Source organism: Delphinapterus leucas, chromosome 14, assembly GCF_059928025.1.
Source record: "Delphinapterus leucas isolate spDelLeu-1000000601 "Yukka" chromosome 14, BTC_Dleu_Yukka2, whole genome shotgun sequence".
NCBI classification, from domain to species: domain Eukaryota; kingdom Metazoa; phylum Chordata; class Mammalia; order Artiodactyla; family Monodontidae; genus Delphinapterus; species Delphinapterus leucas.
In genome coordinates this window covers 7,162,033-7,179,521 of record NC_143142.1, presented here as the reverse complement: position 1 = coordinate 7,179,521, position 17,489 = coordinate 7,162,033, and the positions used below count along the sequence as shown (strand labels likewise).

At 46.0% G+C, this 17,489-nt stretch overlaps 2 protein-coding genes across 2 annotated transcripts; both read right to left on the bottom strand.

Moving 5' to 3' along the window:
- Positions 1 to 1,225: 1,225 nt before the first annotated feature.
- Positions 1,226 to 3,309, bottom strand: LOC111186947 (hydroxycarboxylic acid receptor 2). Its single transcript, XM_022598049.3, has one exon. The coding sequence runs from the start codon at positions 3,215 to 3,217 to the stop codon at positions 2,126 to 2,128; it is 1,092 nt and encodes a 363-aa protein (XP_022453757.1). The 5' UTR covers positions 3,218 to 3,309; the 3' UTR covers positions 1,226 to 2,125.
- An 8,872-nt stretch (positions 3,310 to 12,181) lies between these two features.
- HCAR1 (hydroxycarboxylic acid receptor 1) lies at positions 12,182 to 17,121 on the bottom strand. The gene has a single exon (XM_089894435.1). The coding sequence runs from the start codon at positions 16,235 to 16,237 to the stop codon at positions 15,230 to 15,232; it is 1,008 nt and encodes a 335-aa protein (XP_089750561.1). The 5' UTR covers positions 16,238 to 17,121; the 3' UTR covers positions 12,182 to 15,229.
- Between the last annotated feature and the right edge of the window lie 368 nt (positions 17,122 to 17,489).

The window sequence follows — 17,489 nt, the reverse complement described above, 5'->3', positions numbered from 1 at the left end:
GCTTTTTTAAGCCACCAAATTTGTGGTACTTTGCTATGGAGCCCTAGGAGACTAATACACTCACACACCTCAGGGCCTTTGCACTTACCATCCCCTCTGCCTAGAATGCCCTTCCTCCAGATTTTTGCACTGTTTGCTCTGTCTTGTTATTCATTGCTCAGCTCCAGGTCACTTCCCAGTCATCCCAGTCCCACCCCCTTTTTAGCCTGTCACCCTGCTTTGTTGGCTTCAGAGTCCTCATAGACATCCCAAGCTCCCTTTCCATTTATTTGTCTACTTCTTTTCTGTCCGCCTCCCCACCTTGAATGTGAGTTGTATGAGAAGAGGGTCCTGGGGACCTTGTTCCTTGCTCTATTTCCATCAACCACTCAGAACACAACAGCACACAGCTGGTGCTTAATACATAAAAGCTGATGGGATGAATGAACGAAAGGACGGATGTGGGTTGTTAGTTCTAAACAGGTTGGAGTTTCACAACTGGGTTCCCTGCTGACTCATGCATCTGGGGCTGGGGGAATCCCTGCTTTCCTCTGAGCTCAGCTCTGCTCATCTGTTCCTCTTTAAGAAGGTGATCTCTGCTTTTAACTTTCTGTCTCTAGGAGTTAATTGAAAAAACAGACAAGCACACTGATCAAAAAACACCTCAGAACCTCAAGAACGTTCATCTTTCTTCCTTTACTGCCATTCAGCCATGGCTGGGAGGCTGAGTATCTGCATTTCTTATTGGCATCCGAGTCACAATGCCAAAGCAAGCCTCATCTTGCTAAAGAACTGAGTGGAAGTGAAAGCGTAACAGAAACCTGGACCGATCACAGACTCAAACCAGTACGTCTCCTTTCCATCCCAGAACTGGGAACTGAAACCATTCCACAGGAAGTTCTCTCCTCCCCCAGTCTGGCTGGATTCCTTTTTTAATACACAAATACTCATAGCAACATTCACCAAGCCCTAAATAAAGCAAAGTGGTCTTGCAATCCTGTCAGTACTACCCTTCTGAATTAAATTGCTTGTACTTCTCCCAGCTCTCTCCCATCTTTGTTCGAATGCACATGTAAGTTTTACTTAACTATCTCATGTTGCAAGTTAGAGTCACGTCCTTTTCTTACTTTACAGTATGTGGTATTTTTCTACCAGGGCAACCTGGTTGAAAATTTTATGGGTTAACAACACATAAGTAAGAAGTCCATGTCTGTGAACCGTCACCCAGACACATGCAACACCAGACTGTGTGTCTCATAGCAAAGTTTATTGAAGTGGTAGATTTCTTATAGAAACACAAGCAAATGAACCAGGAGGAAGCTTTCCCCCCTCTAACCATTGGGCAGCATTTCCCTTTTAGTGATAAAAGCAAACAGAGGTGGCAAGCAGCTCTCTCCCTGAAGTCTTTTTAACAGTTCAACCTTCAAATTTGTGTAAACAAGAGAGGAATGGATTCCTTGCAGGTTGTAACATAAATGCCATTTCCTTTCCCTTAGTAACAATGTTTTGCTCAGTCCCTGCTGGGGCAAATCCCCTCCTTACCTGCACTGGAAACTCAGATATTAACCAGAGCTTATGAGTTTCTGTCTGGTCCATTTCTGCTAAAGCGTAGCTGAAAGATGGATTGGTCCCACGGAAGCCAGGTGACCTCCTGGCTTGTTTCATGATGCCTGGGCTCCCTCCAGGAGCAATAATTCCCCTCCAATCACTTAGCTTTCCTTATCCCAGTGGGAGCCCACAAACAGGCTAGGCATTGCCCCAGGAGCTGAGAACCATCGAAGTCTCAGGCAGGTGAAGGAAAGAGGCTGGTGAGTCACAGGTGCCAGTGGGCGTCTCTGTGGCTCCAACTCACCAGCAGCAGAAATGTGGACAGTTTTGCCATCTTCAGTTCTGCGAGTATCCAAGATTGAACAGAAGTTTCAGACGCCTAGGAGCTTCTTCCTCCATTCCCCCGAGATCCCGGTGGAGACACGCTGCAACCAAGCAGCCTATGCTACCAGACCAATTCTCTAAATCTGATTCTCTGGGTCTGGAAGTTCTGGGAAACCACAGGCCAAGGCTCATGATGTTACTCTGTGTACCAGCCCAACTGCTTCTCCAGAGATCTTGGTCCTTGATGATCCTCTCCCTTCTTGGCTTGGTTATTTTAAGGAGAGGCCAGAGTGAGATAAGAGGGGCTCTGAGGCTCACTGGGATTGGCCATTACAGTGTCGGGAACATTCTTGGTAGTACTCAGATCCCCCGTGAGCTCGACACTCGTGCTGCGGTTATTCTCGGACTCATCCGGCACCTTCCTCCGCAGACAGCGATTGACCAAGGTGGAGAAGAAGTTGGGGAAAGATGGGCTGGAGAAGTAATACACCAAAGGGTCCAGCATGCTGTTCATGTAGGTGAAGCTGAGGGTGATGTAAAACGCCAGGTCAACCGAGCGATAGGTGTCACAGTTCCCCGTACCAGCGGTGCGCAGGAGCCAGAAAATGCGTATGCGCGCGGCCACACTGGGCAGGAAGCAGATGGTGAAGACAACGGCCACCACCATGATGAAGTTGATGGCCCTCTTGATCTTGGCATGCTTGTTCATTTGTCGCTGCCGCAGGCTCCAGATGATTCTGGCCGAGCAGAACAGGATGATGCCCAGGGGCAGGAAGAACTCCAGGAGGAACATGGCATCGTGCCAGCGGAAAGTATCGCAGATGTTGAAGCTACTGCACAGATTCGAACTGTGATTCCTGATCAGCATCTTTTTGTACAGGAGGTGGATCGTCAGGCCGATAGTGATGCCCCACAAGAGGCAGGAGATGAGCACCGCCGTCCGCTTGGAGATCTTGTTCAGAGCGTGATGGGGATGGACCACTCGGAAATACCTGTCCACGGCCACCACCGTGAGGAAGATGATGCTGCCCTGGCGGTTCATGGCCAACATGAAGAGCATCAGCCGGCAGGGGATTTCCCCAAACCTCCAGTCCCACTTCCTCACATAGTTGTCCATCAGGAAAGGCAGGCAGATTATCAGGAGGAAGTCAGCCACAGCCAAGTTGAACAGAAACACCCGGCTGGCCTTCCAGGACTTGAGGTGGAAGCAGAAAATCCACAGGGCAAGGCCATTGCCCAGGAGCCCAAACACAAACTCCAGCCCCACCACCGGCGGCAGCACCTTGGCAATGAAATCATCCCGGAACACACAGCAGTTCTTCTTGCCTATTTCCAGAAAATGGTTCTGCGGGTGGGACGGGTTCATGAGTGAATCGCGTTGGTCTTAGGGAGCGCCTCACCTAGCGAACGCTCAGGGAACAAGGTGTGGGTCTGAGTGGCGAACCTGTGGTTCAGCACTCGCCTTTATGTCATGTCAGGGTGTTGAAATAGATGACTGAATGGTTACCAGGAAACTACGAAATCGCTTTAAAAAAAAAAAAAAAAAAAGCCAGCGAGGCTCTTACGCAACCTGCTGTTTGCATAAACAAATAACAAAAAAAATCCCCAGGCATATAAGAACCCACAGAATTTTCTAAATGTAAAGAATACGTTTGGGCAAGCAGACTGTCATTGTGAATTATGACATGACATAATTCAAGCAGACTGAAATGTGGAAGGCTGTGTGCCTGTATATTGAATACTTAACATGGGAGAATTAATTCACTGTCATGTGGTTGCCTTGCATAATAAACAAAACAACAACAGCAATAATAATTTACTGTGCTCAACAGAAACATGAAGAATTGCATGGAATATTAACAGGCTTATGTTTTAGGAAACAGTAGCATGTGTATGGTTTTTTTTTTTTTTGGAAAGGCCGAGAGGACAGTAATTGTCTAGTATTTTATGAGGACAGATGTGTTGCATTTGATGTTTCCATGCCATCTTCTTTGTAAAACATGGGTTGCTTTTCTACACCAGAACCCTGCAATTAATCCCCAGCTAAGGGGAAAAAAAAGCTATCTGAGAGCAGCATGCCATTTCATAAGATGCTTGAAAACTTGAACCCAGTTGGATTGCCAGTGGTATGTTACAATAAGTTAGTTTTTTTCTTTGTTTGTGTTAGATTTTGAGATGGCTTCTTGCTCAAGTAAGTAATTTATTGTTGAGCACGTGACTTACTAAAATTAATAAGCTTTATTTTTTAGAGCAGTTTTAGGTTCCCAGCAAAACTGAGTGGAAAGTACAGAGCGTATATATACCAGTGGTATGCCAGCTGTCCCCACACGCACACAACCTCCCCCATGATGCACGTAATATTTTAAAAGCCCCCATTTTTGGAAAATTAAACTTAGAGAATGTAAAAAGACTTTGACCTCTGCCTTGCAGCAGGTCATCGTTGCACACATCATTTCTTTCCTTTTCAGTATAATTGGGTGTAACACTACAGAACATTTCCACCCTGTAGTATTTTGGTCTGATGAATTCTTGCCGTGCAAGAGGTTCTGAGTTGTGTTGCTTCTACTTTGAGTGAGAAGTAGGACATCTGCGTCTTTAGTTTCACACCCAGGTCCCACGATAGGGATTTGTAGACTCCTCCCAGGAAAGGCCAGTCAGGATGATCTAACGTTAGACTCACACAGGAAGCAGTGGTACTTGATGATGAAGACGATGATGAAGATGGTGTTGGCACCCCCGGCAGGGGGAGCTTCCTTTGTGCCAGACGCCACACTCAGCGCTTTATTTTTATTTCTTTATTTATTTGGTCGGCATGCTGCTCGGCATGCAGGATCTTAGTTCCCCCACCAGGGATTGAACCTGTGCCCCCCGCAGTGGAAGCGCGGAGTCTTAACCACTGGCCTGCCAGGGAAGTCCCATCATTATCTGAAATACATTATCCTGTTTTCCCCTGACTGCAGTCCATGAGGTAGGGACTGTTACTGATTCCAATTTCAAAATGAGGAAGCTCAGAGAGGTTGGTCATCTATCCAAGGCTGCACAGCTAATAAGATTTGAATCTGGCCCTGGCTTCAAGGCCTGTGTCCCTAACCATTATACTACACTGCCTCTTATTATATTATTGCCCCTTCTAGAAGGCTGTACTGGGTTGAGGTCACATTATGTGGCTGTAGTTAGACTCTAGTGAAATGACTAGTATTTGCTTCCCACCCTTGCTGCCTGTGAATATCCTGCTCCCTCCTTGGATGCATGTGGACTTGTCAATGACATTCATAAAGTAACCCTAAGTAACCCTAAAGTAAACCCTAAGTGCCTTTATTAACTAAGAGTCAGAAAACCTGACTATTCACGATAGTTATTTTGGGGAACTGGAATTTGCAAGGGATCCTCCGTTTCTAAGTTTTACAATTTCATAATATTTCCTTTTTTTCTTTTTTTTTTTTGACTGCATTGGGTCTTCGTTGCTGGGCGTGGGCTTTCTCTAGTTGTGGCGAGCAGGGCTATTCTTCGTTGCAGTGTGTGGACTTATTGCGGTGGCGCCTCTTGTTGCGGAGCACAGGCTCTAGGTGCATGGGCTTCGATAGTTGTGGCTCGCAGGTTCAGTAGTTGTGACCCACGGGTTTCGTTGCTCTGCGACATGTGTGATCTTTCCGGACCAGGGCTTGAACCCGTGTCCCCTGCATTGGCAGGCGGATTCTTAACCACTGCACCACAAGAGAAGCCCAATATTTGCTTTTTAAAAAGAAAAAAAAAGTCATAGGGGACTACCCTGGCAGTCCAGAGGTTAAGATTTCGCCTTCCAGTGCAGGGGGTGCAGGTTCCATCCCTGGTCGGGGAGCTAAGGTTCCACGTGCCTCGCGGCCAAAAAACCAAAACGTAAAACAGAAGCAATATTATAACAAATTCAATAGAGACTTTAAAAATGGTCCACATCAAAAAAAATCTTAAAAAGTGAAAACAAAAAAAAACCCAATACCACGGATAAAATTAGGAAAGAACAACAATAGATACTGTTTGAAAAAAAGAGAGAAATTGGAGACCCTGGATGCCTTTTTTTCACTCCATCATTAGCCGTGAAACCTCTTAACCCCTGAGCTTCCTCATGTATAAAGTGGGGGATGAGACCATCTTCCAGCTTCTTTCCAGTTCTCACACCCTAGGATTCTAAATCCAGGTCCACAACTACTCAGACAGAATGTCAATCCCAGCCTCCCTGGATTCTGGCCCTGCTATGGAATTTCCTGTCTTCCGATTGTGCTGTGGGCATGTTTTGTCTTGCTCCTGTCCTTCTTTTATGTATTTTTTTTTTTTCTTACTAGTGCATGAGTTGTACAGAAACTTGTTCCAGTGAATCATTTCAACAGCTCAGGCAGTGATTCTACCGAGCTTGGGGGAAATTCCGCTTAACATTTGTGACTTTCACAATTAACTCGAATCTCCATGCCTAGTTCTCTTATTACAACTGGAATGTGCCCCTGAACGGGACGGAACTACTTTTTAAAATTAAAAATAACAATAGCAGGGCTTCCCTGGTGGCACAGTGGTTGAGAGTCCGCCTGTCAGTGCAGGGATATGGGTTCAATCCCTGGTCCGGGAGGATCCCACATGCTGCGGAGCGGCTAAGCCCGTGCGCCACAACTATGGAGCCTGCACTCTAGAGTCCATGAGCCACAACTACTGAGCCTGTGTGCCGCGACTACTGAAGCCCGCATGCCTAGAGCCCGTGCTCCACAACAAGAGAGGCTACCGCAATGAGAAGCCCAGGCACCGCAACGAAGAGTGGCCCACGCTCACCGCAACTAGAGAAAGCCCGCGCGCAGCAACAAAGACCCAACTCAGCCAAAAATAAATAAATAAAATAAATTTATTTTAAAAAAATACTAATAACAATAGCTGTCCTTTATCAAATGCTTGCTTTGTGCCAGGCATGAGGCTAAGAGATGTGCCTACGTGATCTCATTTAATCCTCTCAAAAACCCTGTGGGATGTCCTATTATGATCACCATCTCCATTTTACAGATCAGAAACCCCAGAGACATTAATTCACTGTTTGCCTTTTTTTTTTTAATTGAAGTATAGTTGATTTACAATGTTGTGTTTAGTTTCTGCTGTATAGCAAAATGACTGAATTATACACATATATACCTTCTTTCTCATATTCTTTTCCATGATGGTTTATCACAGGATATTGAATATAGTTCCCTGTGCTCTACAGGAGGACCTTGTTTATCCATCCATCCCTGGTGGTCTAGTGGTTAGAATTTGGCACTCTCACTGTTTGCCTTTGAACGTAGCTGGGGTCTCTGTTTTAGTTATCTAGTGCTGTGTCACAAACTACCACAAGATTTAGTGGCTTAAAACAATCACCATTGCATTATCTCTCATGGTTCTGTGGGTTGACAGGGCTCAGCTGGCTGGTCCTTGTTTGGGGTCTCTTAGATGGCAGGTAGGCTCACGCAGGCCGTGTGGGATGCCTGGGCTTCTCTCCCTCTTCATATGGTCTGTGTCTCTCTACATGCCATCAGCACACAGCCTCTTCACATATTCTTTCCACTGAGCGCGCTGGACTTCTTACAAGGCTGCTCAACACTTCCGAAAGCACACAGGCAGACCTTCTGAACGCCTAGGCTTGGAAATCCCAGAACATCACCTCCACCACATTCTACTGGCTAAGGCAAGTCACCACGCCAGCCCATCTTCCACGGGGAGGGCCACATAAGAGTGTGGGTTCAGGAGGCACAGTTCATTGGTGGTATTTGGGGAGACTTGCCTCTGCAAGTAGCAAATGACATTGAGTTGGGACATTTGGGAAATGAGAGACCTTTGGACCACTAGTGAAGAAGAAGAAGTAGGAGAAATTGGGAAGTAAGGGGGCAGAGGAAGCTGGTGATACTGACTAACAGAGACATTAAAAGAAAGGAGAAGGGTATTTCAGGGTTTTGAAACGTGGTGTTAAATTTATTGCAAAAAACCTAAGCGCAAAACCAGAATAACCAAATAATCTGTAAAAAGAAGAACAAAGTTGGAGAATTCACATTTCGCAATTTAAAAACTTACTGCAAAACTACAGTAATCAAGGGGCTTCCCTGGTGGCGCAGTGGTGAAGAACTGGCCTGCCAATGCAGGGGATATGGGTTCGAGCCCTGGTCCGGGAAGATCCCACATGCCGTGGAGCAGCTAAGCCCGTGCGCCACAACTACTTAGCCTGCGCTCCAGAGACCGTGTGACACAACTACTGAGCCCGTGCACCACAACTACTGAGCCCATGTGCTACAACTACTGAAGCCCGGGCTCCTAGAACCCGTGCTCCACAACAAGAGAAGCCACCGCCATGAGAAGCCCACGCACCGCAACGAAGAGTAGCCCCCGCTAGTCGCAACTAGAGAAAGCCTGTGCACAGCAACAAAGACCCAATGCAACCAAAAATAAATAAATAATAAATTAATTTTTAAAAAAAAAACTACAGTAATCAAGACAGTGTGGCTCCGGCATAAGGATAGATATACAGATCAATAGAGCAGGATTGAGAGTCCAGAAATAAACTCTTGCATTTATGGTCAGCTGATTTTATAACAAGGGTGCTAAAACAAATCCATGGGAGAAAGAATCATCTTTTTAATAAATGCTGCTAGATGACTGAATAGGCATAAGAATGAAGTTGGATCCTTTTCTTGAACCGTACACAAAAATGAACTCAGAATGGATTACAGATCTAAATGTAAGACATAAAACTCTTAGAAGAAAACCTAAGAGTAAGTCGTCATGACCTTGGCTTAGGCAAAGCCTTCCTAGGTACAACACCAAACACACAAACAAGCAAAAAACCCGATAAATTGGACTTCACCACTTTAAAGGAGTAAAGGTTTTTGGTTTTGTTTCATTTTTGAAAAAGAAGGAAAAAAATGCTTATTAAACAAAGCAACCGAACAAGGGCCTGCTGGCAAGGGCACGGAAGAAGTATTTCTCATACACTGTCGGTGGGAGTCTAAGTTGGTTCAGCCTTTTTGTTGGGTGATTTGGTGGTATCTATCAAGGTTATAATAAAAGCTAATATAATAAGAACTAATACAAGATAATAATAAGGGTTAATAGAAATAGAGCTACTCCATTTGGGCACTAGTGTAGGTGCTTTATAAGCTAAACTTGTTTAGTGCTTAGAACATCCTTAAGGGATAGGTATTATTCTTTTACAGACAAGAAAAACAAAGCAGTGAGAGGTTAAGTAACTTGCACGAGGTCACACAGCTAGTAAGGAAAGGAGATAGGATTTGAACCCACACAGTGTGGCTCCAGGGGCTACTCTCTCAGCCACTGTGCACACAACCTCACTCAATATACCTGTCCTTTGACTCAACAATTCCATGTCTAAGAATCTATCTTCTGAAACCTCTGGCACATTTACCCAAAGATATATCATTCAGAATAGGATGTTCACCATAGGATGGCAGCAATAGAGGAAAATTGGAAATAACTTTAAATGTCTGTTAAAAGGCCATTGGTTAAATAAACTACATGTGGTCCATTTATACAATGAAATATAATTAAAAACGAGGAGCTTAATCTCTGTTCTGATATAGGAAGATATTCCTGATAAGAGTACCTTGCAAAATTATCTATCTATCTATCTTGCTTTAGCAAAACTAAAGATTCATTAGTTTTGTGCAAGAGTGTATATAGCCCAAATGTTAAAAGTTATCACCTCGGGACTTCCCTGGTGGTCCAGTGGTTAAGACTCCGCACTTCCACTGCAGGGGGCAGGGGTTCAATCCCTGGTCTGGGAACAAAGATCCCTGCGTGCTGCATGGGCATGGCCAAAAAAAAAAAAAAAAGTCATCACCTCTAGAAAATGAGATGGAGGAATGAAAGGAAGACTTACTGCTTACTTTACATACTTGTGTGTTCCTTGAGTTTTGAACAAAAACATGTATGCCTCTGTGATTAAATAAATGTAATTCCTGTTTAAAAAGAAAGGGTTCTGCAAGGCTATTCACAAATCTTCTATCAAGAAAGATTGTGAGCAGACCCTTCTCACCTGGGTGGATCTCAGGGCTTCACCTCTTACCAGGTTGTTGTAGCCCAGCCTGGACTTTTCCTTCCCGTCCCATTGATCTTCCTGCAGTTCCCAAACAATCTGTGTTCTCATCTCTCTTCTCTCTAACTGGAACACCTTTCCCCACTGAGTCATCTTGATGCCAAAATCTTGACTCTCTGTGCACCGATGCCGAACAGAAATACAGAGACAGAGTTATGGAGGAGAAAGAAAGAGTGGCTTTATTTCTTTGCCAGGCAAAGAGGGAACACAGTAGGCTAGCGCCTCAAGAACTGTGCCCCCCTCCCTGGGGAATAAGGGAGGGGTCTTATAGTCGGGGCTTATGGTCAGGGGTATGTGATAAGGATCAAGACAGTAACAGTCTTGCATTCTTCTTTATTCTGCAAAGTTTCAAAAGGGTGGGGTTGCTGACAAGATTAGGGTGTGTGCAGGATGTCAGGTGGTCTCCTAATCTTTTTATTTATTTTTATTTATTTTTATTTTTATTTTTGGCTGTCTTGGGTCTTTGTTACTGCGCACAGGCTTTTCTCTAGTTGCGGCAAGCGGGGACTACTCTTAGTTGCGGTTCGCTGGCTTCTCATTGGGTGGCTTCTCTTGTTGCAGAGCACAGGCTCTAGGTGTGCGGGCTTCAGTAGTTGTGGCACTCAGGCTCAACAGTTGTGGCTCGCTGGCTCTAAAGCACAGGCTCAGTAGTGGTGGTGCACGGGCTTAGCTGCTCCGTGCCATGTGGGATCTTCCCAGACCAGGACTCTAACCCGTGTCCACTGCACTGGTGGCAGGATTCTTAACCACTGCGCCACCAGGGAAGCCCTTGGTCTCCTAATGTTGATGAGCTTTTCTAGTCCCTTTAATCTTGCCTCAAGTGGTTTCCTGGCGGCTCCCCGCTTGATTAGCAAGTTTCTAATCTGCCCTTTGGAACTCAGGGAAGGTCATGGAGGCTGGAGTCTTGCCTACAAGAAATGGGGGACAAAAGGGCCTCCACACCTGGGAGCCCTATAGGGTCCCGTTAGGTTTCAATCTGGTTGCCTCTTCTCCATCCTTCAGGGCTAAGTTCACAAGTCACTTCCTCTGAGAAGCCTTCCCTCACCCCCGAAGCCAGGATTAAGGGCCCTGGGTTCTCCTGTAAACCCTAAGTTTACCACTTTCACTGCAGTTGCCCTGAATGGTAAATTTACTGTCTCCTTGGTTTCTGAAATGGAACCCAGGGGGTGAGGGGCTATGTTTTTTGTGTTTTTACTGTGCCTGGTACAGAGCTGGTGCCTAATAAATGTTCCTTGAAAGAGGGAATGAATGTATGAATGAATCTTTACAAGGAATAAAATATTGACCCGCTTCTCACTGCGACTGTATCATCACTGGGAGCTGAGTATAGATTAAGCCCACATGTGAGCCCATCTATTCATTCTGCTCTATCTCAGCCTCTCTACACATAAAATGTATGGCCCCAGCTTCATGGATGAGTTCAAAGGGTCCTGTGTTTAGTTTAACGCCCTGCTGTCGCCATCTTGAAATTCTCAATTCTTTCTGAATGAGGGACCTTGCATTTTCACTTTGAACTGGGCCCTGCAAATTATCAATATTAGCTGATCCTGAAGCCTTTTATGCACTCACTGGGATGATGGAGTCTTGAGTAATATTGGAAACCTCTGTGGATTCAAAGGCCCAGAAGGCAGCAGGCTGAGACTGTGCATTGCAGTGTGGCCACTTCCCCACCTTGCTAGGGAATAAATGGCTCAAACCCTTGTGCCCAGAGTTCCAATCCTATCCAAGCAGCCCCTGCACACTGGTGACCTCAGACACCATCTTAACCATGTCGGTTGTCGGAAAGGGTAAGGAAGCCCATTCTGAGAATAGACCAGAACCTAAATGTTTATGTTGTCAGCACCAATAAAAGGTACCTCTTATTTTTTCCATACAGTTCCTGAACAATAATGGTCTACTATCCCTTCTCGCTTTTATGTGACTTTCCTGAAAGACCCTATAAGTCAGAGGACACAATATTTCTTTTAAATCGATGACATTTTCCTATTCCAGGTAGTTTAAACAAAGCTTTGTCAACAAAGCTATATGACTGTTCCTTACAATTCCGAACACTTCTTGGTAACATTTGTTTCATCACATTCTATGCATTTTAAAAAAGAGAAGCAAGACCAGAGTCAAGGCTGTGGTTGTGAAACGGTGCACCTCAGATTGGGACATGAACCCCTGTGCCGGGATCCAAACCTGGCCAAAACCCACAGTCTTTCAACTGAGATCACACACCTGGTTTCAGGACTTAATGAAGTTCAGGTTCTTGATCATGTCTCATCGCAGAAAGAATTCAGTGCGAGACAAAGTGATGGGTAGGAAGTGGATTTATTTAGAGAGAAACACACTCCACAGAAGAGTGTGGGCCATCTCAGAAGGTGAGAAAGTCAACGGGGTATGGGGTTGTCAGTTTTTATAGGGGTGGGTAATTTCATAGGCTAATGAGTGGGAGGAGTATTCCAGCTATTTTGGGAAGGGGCAGAGATTTCCAGGAACTGGGCCACCGCTCGCTTTTTGATTCTTCTGGTCGGTCTTGGAACTGTCGTGGCACCTGTTGGTGTGTCATTTAGCTTGCTGATGTGTTACAGTGAGCGTGTACTGAGGCTCAAGGTCTAGCGGAAGTTGACTTGCCCGCCATCTTGGACCCATTTTGTTCTAATCAGTTTATGTCATGTCCTTGGGCTACGTCATCCTTTCAAAGGTTGTGCCCTGCCCCCTTCCCTCTTGTTTCAGTTGGGGATTTGATTTTTGTTTTCGTTTATTTTTGCTGTTTTTTAGTGAGAACCTCAGCCTACCGTGTGCTTCTGGATTTTTTTTGGATTTCTTTTCTTGGAGGGTAAAGTCTCATGAATCTTTTTTTTTTATTAACATCTTTATTGGAGTATAATTGCTGCTTTACAATGGTGTGTTAGTTTCTGCTTTATAACAGAGTGAATCAGCTATACATTTACATATATCCCCATATCTCCTCCCTCTTGCGTCTCCCTCTCACCCTCCCTGTCCCACCCCTCTGGGTGGTCACAAAGCACCGAGCTGATCTCTTTGTGTTATGTGGCTGCTTCCCACTAGCTATCGATTTTACATTTGGTAGTGTACGTAAGTCCGTGCCACTCCCTCACTTTGTCCCAGCTTACCCTTCCCCCTTCCCATGTCCTCAAGTCCATTCTCTACATCTGCGTCTTTAACCCCTCATGAATCTTTTAACACAGGATCACACACAGGACGCGGACTTTCTTTTGGAATCTGTTTTTATTAAGATGAAGCAGTCCAGGAAAGAATGAACTAAGAATAGAATTTAAAGCAGAAGTGTGGGGTTTTCACAGATTTCTATCAAGAGGATATATGGTTCTTTGATGCTGATAAGAATCCTTGCTTTCACTTCTCCCCTGGAAGCTAGGGAGCCAGGGAACTCAAGTAATCACAACAGAGCAGCTACTTACGGGGCTTTGAACCCCGGGGGAAATTGCTTCTGTGCCTCAGTTTCTTTATATGTAGAGTGTGTTAACATAATACATCATAATATTATGCGCTTACTGCCAGACACTGCGCTGAGTGTTTTACATGCACTTATTCATTCATTCAAATATTTACTGAGCACCTACTATGTGCAGGCATGCCTCTAGGCTCTGGGTATATAATAGTAAACAAAGTCCCTGTGCTTCAGGATCCTACATTCAATGAATCCACCCAATGACCTTCTGATGTCAACGTTATTGTTACCCCTATTTGACAGATAAGGAAATTGAAACTAAACGTGGTTAGGTAAAATCTTCCCCCAGGGAATTCCCTAGTGGTCCCGTGTTCCACTGCAGGGGGCACAGGTTTGATCTCTGGTCAGAGAACTAAGATTCCGCATGCCGCGGGTGGTGCGGCCAAAGGAAAAAAATCTGTCCCGAGATCACACATTGTAAGCAGTTGAGCTGTGATTTAAGCTTTGTACAGCTCATCCCTGGGCTGTGCAGTGCCCCTGAAAAAGGAATTAATAGGAACAGCCTAGTGGGATGTTTCAAAGCTAAAGAATGAAAAACTGGTAAGGGCCTTAACTGCAGAGAGTCCCCTGGGAATTTGAGAAAGTGTAAATAAAGGAGCCTGGAACACTTTCACCACTTTGTGGCTTGAGGACGGAGCTAAGGTTGGCTTGGAATCTTTCCCCCTAATCTAGGGCAGGGGCGGCATGTCACTCATACAATCATCTACTTTTGAGGGTCCCATGGACGTATTTGGGAAATTCACGTGTATAAGGGATACTACCCTTTCCTCCCTTTCGTGTTTGTATGGAATCCTACAATAAGAGGAAAACACTGGTGTTTGCAGAGAGCAGGTCTAGAAAGTATAATCATTGAAAGGGTGAACTTCATTAACTTCTGTCTGCTTGCTACACACACGCCTCCCACCCCGCCGCACACAAGTTGACTAAGGACCGTCCAGGTAAAAGGGACATTAACACAGTACCTGGCACAGAATATTAATTCAGGAAATACGTGGAAAATGAGTGATTGAAAAATTCAAACTCATAGTCACATAACAAGCAGCCAAAGCAATTACGCCAGACTCAGCACTTCCCAAAGGCTAACGGGATTTTTTCAAGCACTCAGCTCCCACTGGAAAATTCAGGGCAGGTAAACATATCCTTCAGTACTTTCTTTGAAATGCAAAGACTTGCAGATAAACGTGGACCTCCAAGAAGTGGGAGCAGATTGTTTGGCTGTCATTTTTCTTGGGTTCCTGAGAAGTCAAAAAAGTACAGAGGAGCCCCAGGAAGATGAAAATCATTGGGGTGGAGACTTCCCAGTCCAAAGGGCCTCACTCTGCCTGAAATAAAAATATTGGCTTACACTAGTTTCTATTTTCCAAGACAAGTAAGAATTTAAGGTCAGAGGGTAGGCTATTAAATTCACTAACTCCCCCAGAGAGAGAACATGATGGGTTTAAACATTAGTACCTATTAACTCAGCCATTTAAAAATACACAGGAGCCAAACTCTTCTCAACCCACCACCCAACACACACACACACACACACACACACACAAACACACACACACACACACACACACACACACGCCCCTGTCACTGGAATCAAATCATATAAATGCAACCGACTCACTTCTCAACTGGAACCTTCCAAAAAGACATAGTGATCTGAATTTCGTATCTAACAGAGTGAGGAGGATACAGCTAAGAAAGAATGGCATTTTCAAAGCTCTCCACCTCTCAGCATGAATTATTTCTAAGTCGCCCATGGGTCTCCCTTGATTTTGTCCATCTGTCTGTTCTGGTGCCATCCATCACATTTGGAGATCTCACTGCACGTCGGATTGGCTTTGGAAGCTATTTGCCACACCGATGCAACTCTTGCGACAAAGGTTTGAAATGGACATCTCTTCTGGCCTCTTGGAGTGTCCTAGACGCTTAGGTCTCAAACTGTGGATTTTGAGCTTGGAGTAGAATTTGGGGAACGAGGGACTTGAAAAATAGTACACCAGGGGGTCCAGCATGCTGTTCACGTAGGTGAAGCTGAGGGTGACGTGGAGGGCTACGTGGACAGAGGGATCGCAGGCGCTGGTAGGCACTGTCCAGAGGAAATACAGTCTGGCTGACACGCTGGGCAGGTAGCAGGTGATGAACACAACCGCCACCACCATGATGAACCAGGTAGCCTTCTTCATCCGAGTCTGCCTGGCCAGGTGCTGCCTCCGCTTCAGACTCCAAATGATCTTGAAGGAACAGAACAAGATGATGCTGAGGGGCAGGAAGAATTCCAGCTGGAACATGACGTCGTGCCAGCCGTTGGCCGACTCCATGATGAAGCTTTCACAAGTTATGGTCTCCTCTTGCACACACAGATGGTTCTCCGTCAAAAGATACAGAGTCCCCAGGATGACCATGGTCCAAAGGGCACAGACAATGCCAACTGCAGTCCGGTTGGAGATGGCATTCACCGTATGGTGGGGATGAACCACTTTAAAATACCTGTCCACAGCCACCACCGTGAGGAAGACGATGCTCCCAGCCCTGTTCGTGGCCAGCATGAAGAGTGCCACCCGACAAGGGATGTCCTCAAAGACCCATTGCCTGTGTCTGCGGTAGTAGTCTGTCCGAAAGGGCAGGCAGATCATGAGAAGGAAGTCGGCCACAGCCAAGTTGAAAAGGTAAATAGTACTCGGCTTCCAGGTCTTCATGTGAAAGCAGAAACCACACAGGGCGATGCCGTTGCCCAGGGCGCCCAGCACAAAGGCCAGGATCAGCAGCGGCGGCATCACCTGGGAGATGGGGTCCCCCTGGATGAGGCAGCACGACCTGTTTTCCATGGTGGACAGAGGACCAGTGTTCTGTGTGTTGGGCTGTGGAGTTCCCCCCAAAACACAGATGCTTACCTGAATGCTCCAGCTGCTGCGTTTCCAACTTCTTCACCCTGGGACACAGGTACCACACGTGTGCATGGATGCAGCCACTCCACGGAGAACAGAAACTTCGGCCAGGAAATGGGAGACTCAAGGTGGGGGTTCCTTTCTCTGGAGCCTGGGTCACAAGCTGCCTGTCTCCCTGACAGCCGAAGCATGTAACACCCCAGGGCTTTGAAACGCGGGTAACTTCACGCAGTTGTCATTTCTGGGAAGCAGCTGGCAGGTCCGAGGAGATTCGTGCTGGAGAGGAGTAGTTGAGTCCTGTCCCAGAATGATTTTTATTTTCAGCCTCTCTCTTAGCCGGAGAATAAGCAAAGCTGCCCAGGAGGAGTGAAAAAACAGCTTATTTGTCCTCCCTCCCGGTGGAGAAACACAAACATTTCCTGGAGCCGTCCTGGGTCTCTGCCTGCACTTTCCTCCCTAACCTTTGCCTGACTGCTGTCCTCTCCCTCATCCTGTGGGGCGCTCCCGGGCCGTGCCAGGGAGGGGAGGTTTAGCTCTGCATCTCCTCAGGGCCACTTCCTATGCCAGACTTCAAAATCAGAAGGATCTGAGGAGGAAAAAAATCCTTAATATAGCACTTGCTGGCTGTTAGAAAAATTCTCTGGAGTGAGTCGCCATTCCTCTCCCCCACTTGCACCTCCTACCCTTTGCATTCTTCCTTGGAGCCAAGTGACCAGTTGTACCACCACCAAGACCATGAAATGGGTCTGAAGCCACTTCTCACGTCCATGTTCACGAAACAGCCTCTTTGGGAGCCAGGTCCTCCCTCTGCCGTCAAAAGAGGATTTGGCTCTGAGGTTCCCAAATTCCGCCGCTCAAAAGAGCAGAGTGCCATGACCTGTATGGTTTTTTTGTTTGTTTTCTTTTTTGGCTGCACGGCATGTGGGATCTCAGCTCCCCAGCCAGGGATCAAACCCGTGCCCCCTGCGTTGGAAGCGCTGAGTATTAACCACTGGGCGGCCAGGGAAGTCCCTATAAGTTTTAAATTTTAATTACGCGCTGAGCCCATTGGTGGGGGAGAATGAGAGATGGGGCAGTTAGTCAAGGAGTTTATCTCAAAAACGATCATTAGTAAAATTAGTCTGCTCCCAAGACCAGAGTCTTTGCTAAACTTCCCTGTCCTTTGGCTTTAGAGATGATCTGTCTGTCCTTT